General features: G+C 49.8%; 1 protein-coding gene across 1 annotated transcript in view; it reads left to right on the forward strand.

Annotated features, from left to right (window-relative positions):
- Positions 1-377: 377 nt before the first annotated feature.
- The window catches only part of LOC103593429 (leukotriene-B(4) omega-hydroxylase 2-like), a 23,695-nt gene continuing 14,337 nt past the window's right edge, over positions 378-9,735 (forward strand). The window contains exons 1-4 of the mRNA XM_008576401.1: positions 378-575; positions 6,705-6,849; positions 7,954-8,007; positions 8,102-8,229. Of these exons, the coding sequence (XP_008574623.1) occupies positions 378-575; positions 6,705-6,849; positions 7,954-8,007; positions 8,102-8,229 (525 nt within the window). The remainder of the gene's footprint in view (positions 576-6,704; positions 6,850-7,953; positions 8,008-8,101; positions 8,230-9,735) is intronic.

Genomic DNA, 9,735 nt, shown 5'->3' on the forward strand with positions numbered 1-9,735 from the left:
GACTTGGCTCAGGACAGGGAGGGAAACTGTCCAAGGTGGGGGTGGGTACAGGGATTGTACTGGCTCAGGAATCTGGTGGTTTCCGGGTAACTAAGTCCCCCGCCACGCCCCAGTGTTTCAGGCTGGGTTTTTCTGAACTCTAATCAGTCTCTTCCTTCCTCTCTCATCAGGCTCTCCTCCTCCTCTCCCACTCACTCTGCCTCCTCCCCTGGATCTCCCTGGGTCTCCCTCCCTCCTCTCAGTCCTTGTTGACCCATCTCTGAGCCCTCCCTGCCCTGCCCCCATCACCAACTTCCCTGCCCCTCTCCACTGTCCCTGGAGCTCCCGTGGCCCTGCCTTGGCCTCACGTCCTCACCTCTGTCCCATCTGCCTGCAGGATGCTGCAGCTGAGCCTGTCCTGGCTGGGCCTGGGGCCGGTGGCAGCCTCCCCGTGGCTGCTTCTGCTGCTGGTTGGAGCCACCTGGCTCCTGGCTCGTGTCCTGTCCTGGACCTACACCTTCTATGACAACTGTCGCCACCTCCGATGTTTCCCACAACCCCCAAAGCGAAACTGGTTTTGGGGTCACCTGGGCCTGGTGAGTGAGGCAACAGGACTGGGTGTCAGGGTGCTTGGACTTCCTGAGGGGCCAGAATGGGGCTCAGAAGTCTGGGAGTCAGGGGGTGGGCTGGGGTCCCGGCAGCAGAGAAGGGAGGGAGGTGGCTCACTCTGACCTCTGCGGTGCCATCCCAAGTCGTCTCACCCCTGATCCCCCTCACAGCCTGCTCTGGATCCATTTCCTGCCTGTTTTCCCCACATCAGGGCAGGCTCCGCAGAGCAGGGACCCCCTGGTGTTCCCATATTCTCCACTGCTGGACTTGAGGCCTCCTGAGGGGCAGTGTCCAGGGTACACCCCCTGCCTGTCCCATTTCCTTGTGTCTGCCCATCTCTGGGCTGCCGCATTCCCTCAGAAATTAGCTATGACCACGGACACACGCACACACACACACACACACACACACGCACACACATGCACACACACGCATGCACACAGGCACAGCTGAGCCAGGAGAGAGCTGTGGCCAGTCTCTCAACCCCTCCCCTTCCTGGGGCACCTTCCTCTAATCTTGCTGTTCCTCTCTAAGATGTACCAATGCACCCTGTTTCCCAACCTGATAAAAGGTGTCCACTCACTTCCTCTTTCAGAAACCCTCTTTGATTCCCTTCCCCCAGACCCTGACCTCTGACTTAGACCCGCTTTTATTTGCAAAGGCATGATTGATGGTTGTGTGCACAGAATCAGTGACATCATGCACAGGACGCCCTATGCACAGAACCAGGTGTGCAGAAGTTGCCCATAGGTGGACAGTCAGAGCTCACCTCTGTTCCCTGTGGTCTGACAGGTCTGGAAGATCCCAGGTGTATTAGTCCGTTTCTGTTGCTTATAACAAAATACTTGGAATTGGGTAATTTATAAAGAAAACAAGATTTATCGCTTACAGTTTCGGAGGCTGGGAAGTCCAGTCTAGGACTGACAGAAAATGGCAGAGCAGAGAGAGAGAGACTAACCTCTCATGTGCTCTTCTTTTGAAGACCTCAGAACCACGCCCCTGCCCATTATTAATCCATTCACTAGGCACGATCCTACAATCCAATCACCTCTTCAAAACCCCACCTTTCAGTTACCATAATAGGATTTCCCACCCTCAACAGTTACAGTGGGAACTAAGTTTTGGGGGGATATTCAACCCAAGGCACCAGGTGTATTAGTCCATTTGTGTTGCTTAGAACAAAATACTTGGAACTGGGTAATTTATAAAGAAAACAAAATTTATTGCTTACAGTTTTGGACGCTAGGAAGTTCAGATTTCAGGGAGCACACGTGGTGAGGGTCTTGGGGGTGGTAACAATGAGCCAGAGGTCTCACATGGCAGAAAATGGTGGAGCAGAGAGACAATAACCTCTCAGGTGCTCTTCTTCTAAAGCTCTCTCCACGCCCCTGACCACCATTATTAATCCGTTCACTACAGCATGGTGCTACAATCCAATCACCTCTTCAAGGCCCCACCTTTCAATTACCATAATAAGATTTCCCACCCTCAACAGTAACAGTAGGAATTAAGTTTCCAACATATGAAATTTGGGGAACATAATTCACTCAATCCTCAGCACCAGGTATGCAGACCTTTCTCCATGGGAGGGACGGGAGGCCATGTGAACAAGCCAGGATGTGAGAGGATGTGGGGAACAGCCTTAGGGATGAGTCTTGAGGACACACTGCTGCCCAGAAACCACCCCTATAGCTGCCCCCAGGTTGAAATCACTCCAGAATGAGAAAATCCATTCTTCTGAGCCAAGGTGGGCCTCTCTTCAGGCAGACAGCACACCTTCCTTATCTACCCTGGGATGCACCCTGGCACTTAGAGATGGCCCCAAGAAGGAAGCAGCAGGACAAAGCAGAGATTCCCTCCATCCATGAAGAGTCCAGACACAAGTTCACTGCAGAGGCTGTGCCACCTCTGGAGGCTGCCAGGGGGACCCGCTGTGGCCCCTTTTGGGGAGGTGTGTTAGTCAGGGTTCTTCAGAAAAATAGAATCAATTATGTGTGTGTGTGTGCATGTGTGTGTATATACATACACACATATATGAATTGGCTCATGTGGTTATGCAGGCCCAGCTGGTTAGAGTGTGGGCTGGTAACACCAAGATCCAGGGTTCGATTCCTGTACCCTCCAGCTATGAAAAAAAAAAATTATGAAGGCTGAGAAGTCCCACAATATNTCCCCTTCCTGGGGCACCTTCCTCTAATCTTGCTGTTCCTCTCTAAGATGTACCAATGCACCCTGTTTCCCAACCTGATAAAAGGTGTCCACTCACTTCCTCTTTCAGAAACCCTCTTTGATTCCCTTCCCCCAGACCCTGACCTCTGACTTAGACCTGCTTTTATTTGCAAAGGCATGATTGATGGTTGTGTGCACAGAATCAGTGACATCATGCACAGGACGCCCTATGCACAGAACCAGGTGTGCAGAAGTTGCCCATAGGTGGACAGTCAGAGCTCACCTCTGTTCCCTGTGGTCTGACAGGTCTGGAAGATCCCAGGTGTATTAGTCCGTTTCTGTTGCTTATAACAAAATACTTGGAATTGGGTAATTTATAAAGAAAACAAGATTTATCGCTTACAGTTTCGGAGTCTGGGAAGTCCAGTCTAGGACTGGCAGAAAATGGCAGAGCAGAGAGAGAGAGACTAACCTCTCATGTGCTCTTCTTTTGAAGACCTCAGAACCACGCCCCTGCCCATTATTAATCCATTCACTAGGCACGATCCTACAATCCAATCACCTCTTCAAAACCCCACCTTTCAGTTACCATAATAGGATTTCCCACCCTCAACAGTTACAGTGGGAACTAAGTTTTGGGGGGATATTCAACCCAAGGCACCAGGTGTATTAGTCCATTTGTGTTGCTTAGAACAAAATACTTGGAACTGGGTAATTTATAAAGAAAACAAAATTTATTGCTTACAGTTTTGGACGCTAGGAAGTTCAGATTTCAGGGAGCACACGTGGTGAGGGTCTTGGGGGTGGTAACAATGAGCCAGAGGTCTCACATGGCAGAAAATGGTGGAGCAGAGAGACAATAACCTCTCAGGTGCTCTTCTTCTAAAGCTCTCTCCACGCCCCTGACCACCATTATTAATCCGTTCACTACAGCATGGTGCTACAATCCAATCACCTCTTCAAGGCCCCACCTTTCAATTACCATAATAAGATTTCCCACCCTCAACAGTAACAGTAGGAATTAAGTTTCCAACATATGAAATTTGGGGAACATAATTCACTCAATCCTCAGCACCAGGTATGCAGACCTTTCTCCATGGGAGGGACGGGAGGCCATGTGAACAAGCCAGGATGTGAGAGGATGTGGGGAACAGCCTTAGGGATGAGTCTTGAGGACACACTGCTGCCCAGAAACCACCCCTATAGCTGCCCCCAGGTTGAAATCACTCCAGAATGAGAAAATCCATTCTTCTGAGCCAAGGTGGGCCTCTCTTCAGGCAGACAGCACACCTTCCTTATCTACCCTGGGATGCACCCTGGCACTTAGAGATGGCCCCAAGAAGGAAGCAGCAGGACAAAGCAGAGATTCCCTCCATCCATGAAGAGTCCAGACACAAGTTCACTGCAGAGGCTGTGCCACCTCTGGAGGCTGCCAGGGGGACCCGCTGTGGCCCCTTTTGGGGAGGTGTGTTAGTCAGGGTTCTTCAGAAAAATAGAATCAATTATGTGTGTGTGTGTGCATGTGTGTGTATATACATACACACATATATGAATTGGCTCATGTGGTTATGCAGGCCCAGCTGGTTAGAGTGTGGTGCTGGTAACACCAAGATCCAGGGTTCGATTCCTGTACCCTCCAGCTATGATACATACACACATATATGAATTGGCTCATGTGGTTATGCAGGCCCAGCTGGTTAGAGTGTGGTGCTGGTAACACCAAGATCCAGGGTTCGATTCCTGTACCCTCCAGCTATGAAAAAAAAAAATTATGAAGGCTGAGAAGTCCCACAATATTCTATCTGAAAGCTGGAGAACTACAGAAGCCAGTGGTTTAATTTATTGTGAGTCTGAAGGCCTGGGAACCTGGGGGCTGCCGGTGTAAGTCCTGGAGACAGAATGTGCGATAGCCTGGAGTTCTGATGTCCAATGTCCCAGCTCCAGAAGAGAGAGTGAATTTGCCCTTCTTTTGTTTTTGTTCTATTCGGACCTTCAAAAAACTGGATGATGCCCAGCTACATATTCAAATGCTAATCTCTGCTGGCAACACCCTCACAGACACACCCAGAAATAATTCTTTCTCAGCTATCTGGGCATCTCTTAGCCCAGTCAAGTTGATACCTGCAATGAACCATCACAGGAGGTGACTGCCCCGGCTTGCTTGCAGATCACCCCCACAGAGCAGGGCTTGAGGAAGGTGACTCAGCTGGTGTCCACCTACTCCCAGGGATTTAAGATCTGGATGGGCCCCATCTCCCCCCTTGTCACTTTGTGCCACCCTGACATCATCCAGTCTGTCATCAATGCCTCAGGTACCTATGTGAGCTTGTGGTGGTGGGTGCCGTGGCACATTTGAGGGCTTCCAGCCTCTCCACCCCCAAGATTCTGTGCAGCCCTTGCAGGACCCTGGCTCCTCCTCCCTCTCCTCTCTCAGCCATCTTCTCTTTCTTGCATGTGTTCACGAGCTCTATCTCAGTCCTCCACTGCTGTCTGCCTAACCCACCCTGGTGTCCTGGGCACCAGTGGGGTCCCCAGACGTCTCAATTCAAGGCCCTATCTGAAGGAAGCCCCAACTTTGAGGAGATGGATTTGGACAGAGACACCCCCAACTTTGTGTGGTCAGGAATGGGCCAGAGGGAGATGGGCCATGACAGCTAAGAGGAGAAACAAAGCCTCTGATGGGGCGGACTGGAGGAAGAGCTGCTGGAGCTGAGTTTGGAATGATGACTAGAAATTTTTAAAGCAGTGGGCAGCGTGATACAGGGCATTGGTAGCATCCAAGGCCCCCTGCCAGGCCTGGTGTCAGCTTGTCTATTCCTAGGCCCAGAGTAATGAGGAGGGCTTGCAGATGATGGGGGATCGGGGCCGCTATTTCTATGATATTCACCTTTGGTGGGTTCGTTCCTTTTCCCCCATCCTGTGACTCATCTGTTGTATGTTCATCGATCTCCTTCTCCAGGTCCCAGAAATCTCCAAGTGGAGATCTTATCCTAGCCTGGTGCCCTTTGCATGACCTCTTCCCTTCCCATCCTTGAACAGGCCAGGTTGACCAGGGGAAGGGGCAATGTCCCACAGAGACCATGGCTCTGACACCAAAATACTGAGTGATTCAGGGTGGGTCCCCACCTCTCTCTGACTGCTGAGGTCTGTTTCAGTTTTGAGTGATAGAAACAACCTTGTGTGATCTAAGAAAAGAAAGGGAATCTATTGACTCTAAATTTCAGAGAGGGTGGCCTTCAGGCACAGCTGGATCCAGGTCTCAAACAATGTTGTCAGGAATCTGTCTCCATCCTTTGGCTTTACCTTCCTCTGATTACTTTTCTTTTTAAGACAACCCTTTCCTCTTGGTGTCAACGATGATTACTAGAAGCTCAGTTCCCATGGGAAAGTTTGTCTTTCTCCTGGGTTTCCCCTAAATGGCCAGTGATTCACTTTAATTGTCCACCTCTGGGTCACAGAACCAATTGTTTATTCAATCACCGATCGAATCATAGCTCTGATCGCCCAGTCTTAGCAGACATGGGCCCCCCAGAGCTATTTTTGGGTGGCAAAAAGTTGTTAATGTCTAAGAACACAGGCCCTGGATTTAGACAGACCTGGCCTTAAGTCTCAGGCATGCCACTTACTATCTGGGAGACCACAAGCAAATGACTTCATTGTTCAGAGCCTTGGACTCTTTATCTAGGAAATGGGATGGAAGAGACTCGAGGTAAATGTGGTATTTGGGGTCTAAATGGGGAAAGGCCATTTCTGTCCCTGTAACCAAGGGACCTGGAGAGTCATGTACCGAAGACATGGGGAGGTAGCTCTGGAGGAGGCTCTGCACAGAGAGGACGAAGAGCTGCTGGGTGGAATTCCCAGGGCCCGGGTCTGGGTCTCTGCCCTGCAGGTCCTTCTCTGTGGTATCCTAGAAGAGCATGAACTGGGTCCTCTTTGTTCTTCCGCAGATTTGGAACTCGGAGGAGAGTCTCCTGTACATACAGGGCCTGGCAAGCACCTTTGGGGATATGTGCTGCTGGTGGGTGGGGCCTTGGCACGCAGTCATCCGCATCTTCCACCCCACCTACATCAAGCCCGTGCTCTTTGCTCCAGGTAGACACTGCACCGGCCACAGCTTGCCCACGGAGGACATCTCTGTGTTGCATCCAGATGGCTGGGTGACCTGAGTGCAGACAGAGGGATTGTGGCAGAGATGCCCCAGCCTCTGCCTCACCTGGACTTCATCTGTCTTGCCTCTGGTCATGTCTGTTCATGTCTGGGCGTTTCCTTGTGATATCTGCTGTCTAGCCACATGTTGACACATTTATGTGTAGAGCTGGGCCCTGGTTATATCTGGTATAGGTTATACCTTGTTACACCTGGTTTACAACAGGGATCATATGAAGATGATCCTATGGGGGCTTGGCTATGGCCCAAAACATTTCAGGCATATGGGGTCTATCTCTGTCCTGTGTGAGATGCTGTTTGAGATTGTCTTTTTCTCCTGTTGGTCACGTCTAGGCAATGTTTGGGCTGATCTGAATCTGGGACCCAGGGTCTCTTTTTGAAATGTCTGAGACATTATTTAAGTCTTGTCTGAAGCAGGTCTTAAGGTACGTTTGGGTCAGGCCTGATGTTCTGCCTGGGTCACACCTGGGCCATGTCTGGGACATTAACAAGATCATATTCAAATAATGTCTGGGGTCCATCTGTGGGGCATGCTGAGGTAATGTCAGTTCATCTCAGGACCATATCAGAGTGTGTTATGTCATGCCACAGCTTGTCATGTATGCTGTGGCCATGTCAGGACATGTTAACACATGTTGGTGCCATGTCATATGTCCCAAGTCCATGTCAAGAGATGTCAGAGAGTGCCAGGACAGAGAGGCTGTCCTAGGTCTATGTGAAGGTATTTGTGAGTGTTGTGCTGTGCTCAGGTGTTGCTGAACATGTTGGACCACGTAGGAGCCATGTCAAGGTGTGCTGGGGTATGTCACGTCATGTTCGGGTGTTCCTGTGCTCTACTCTGCTGCTGCAGCCTAGTCTGGTTCCCCCTAATCCCCACTCTCCTCCCTGCTTGCTCCTCCCTCAGCCCCCTCCCTGCTATGCTGGGCTTGGAGGGGGAATTGCAGACTCTTGGGTGGGAGCCTCTACCCAACACCCAAAGACCCTCCCCTCCCCCTCTCTATGGCCCCTGATGGTCCTCATTCCTGTCAGCTGCCATCGCACCCAAAAGTATGACTTTCTATGGCTTCCTGAAACCCTGGCTGGGTGAGTAACTGCATGTGAGGGGGTTGGCTGGGGTCAACCTTGGGGGACCAATGGAAGGTGACACCTTTGCCCACTGCCATGGCTGCCCCACTAGGGGATGGGCTGCTGCTGAGTGCCGGTGACAAGTGGAGCCGCCACCGCCGCCTGCTCACACCCGCCTTCCACTTCAACATCTTGAAGCCCTATGTGAAGATTTTCAACCACAGTGTGAACATCATGCACGTGAGTCGCGTGAGCCCAGGGTCCCAGCTGGATCCTTGGGAAGGGGGAGGGGCCTCAGATGGAACAGTCTGGAATTTGGCTCTGCTGGAGGGCTTTGGAGTCATTACTCTTCCTCTCCAAGCCTTGGTTTCCTCAACTATAAAATGGGGATGATAATCCCCAACTTAAATGTGGTCAAGATAATGAAATGAAGTCACATCCCGGGCACATAGTAGGTGCTCAGAAGGTGGTCATTTCTTTATTTCTCTCACACACTCTGTAAACTCAAGATAGTAATGATGAAGATTGCATAGGAACTATTGCAAGTAAACAGTCACTTCAAAACTCACGGGTTTAAAGCAATAAGGGTTTATGATCGTTAACATGTCCCTGGGGTCAGTGGCTGGTTCTTCTGGATGTGGATGGGGTCACTCATGGTGTATGATCAGCTGTGGGTCAGGTGGGCAGCTTTGCTGATCCTGGCTCAGGTCTCTCACATGTTTGGGGCTTGGCCAGCTTCAGGCTGATCTGGGATGGCCTCAGCTGGGACCACTGGACTTTCCTCCCTATGATTCTCTTTTTCCAGAAGGCATCTGGGCTTGTTCACATGGTGGAGACAGGGTCCCAGAGAGTGAAAGGAAGCTGCAGTGCTTCTGGCGTCTTAGGTTTATTAGAGTTATTATCTCATCATTTTCACCACACTGTGTTTGCCAAAGAAAGTCCAGATCCAGATTAAAAGGGGATAAGGTAGGCTCCATCTCTCGATGGAAGTTGCTGAAAAATCACATTGCAAAACGTGTAGATACAGGGAGAAGTGGAAAATTAGGGTTAAGGGTTTTGTGGATTTCCTGGGATTTTTTCTTACTTGCAAGGTGATAAGTTGGCTTGTTACTGCTCATGGCTTCTGCCAGAAGGCATAAGACTCCAGGGTCAGAGACAAAGGGTAGTTTATTACTCTTGGCACAGCAAGCGTTCTGTACTTCTGGTTGGTTTGCATCCTTTCTCCAAGCCACCCGTATCCCATGGGGATGACACAAGTGGGCTTCCACATATCTCTGCTCTTGTAGTATGTTGCACTACACGGGAGTAGCAATAGGCTTAAGGAATCCTCTTTCATAGCAAGCAGAAGGAAGTCTGATATTTGTTCGGGGGAGTCATTACCTTGTTCTCTGCAAATACAACTGACCCAGTTTAAGAAGAACAGGGCCTTGCAATCCTGGCATACCCATCAAAGATTTTCAAGACCCATGGAGGACAGCCTCTCCCAAACTAGGGATATATATGTGTATGTATATATATTTAATTATTTATTTTGGTAAAACATATACAACAAGAATTTCCATTTTAAGCATTTTACTTTACTTTAATTTATTTTCACTTTAAGCATTTTAAAACATACAATTGCATGGAATTAAATACATTCACAATACTGTGCAAACACTACTTTATTTCCAAAACTTTTTCCTTCATCCTAAACATAAACTCTATACACATTAAGCCATGACTTCTCATTTTCCCTTCACCCCC

The sequence above is a fragment of the Galeopterus variegatus genome, unplaced genomic scaffold (genome assembly GCF_000696425.1).
Source record: "Galeopterus variegatus unplaced genomic scaffold, G_variegatus-3.0.2 Scaffold1344, whole genome shotgun sequence".
In the NCBI taxonomy this organism is placed as follows: domain Eukaryota; kingdom Metazoa; phylum Chordata; class Mammalia; order Dermoptera; family Cynocephalidae; genus Galeopterus; species Galeopterus variegatus.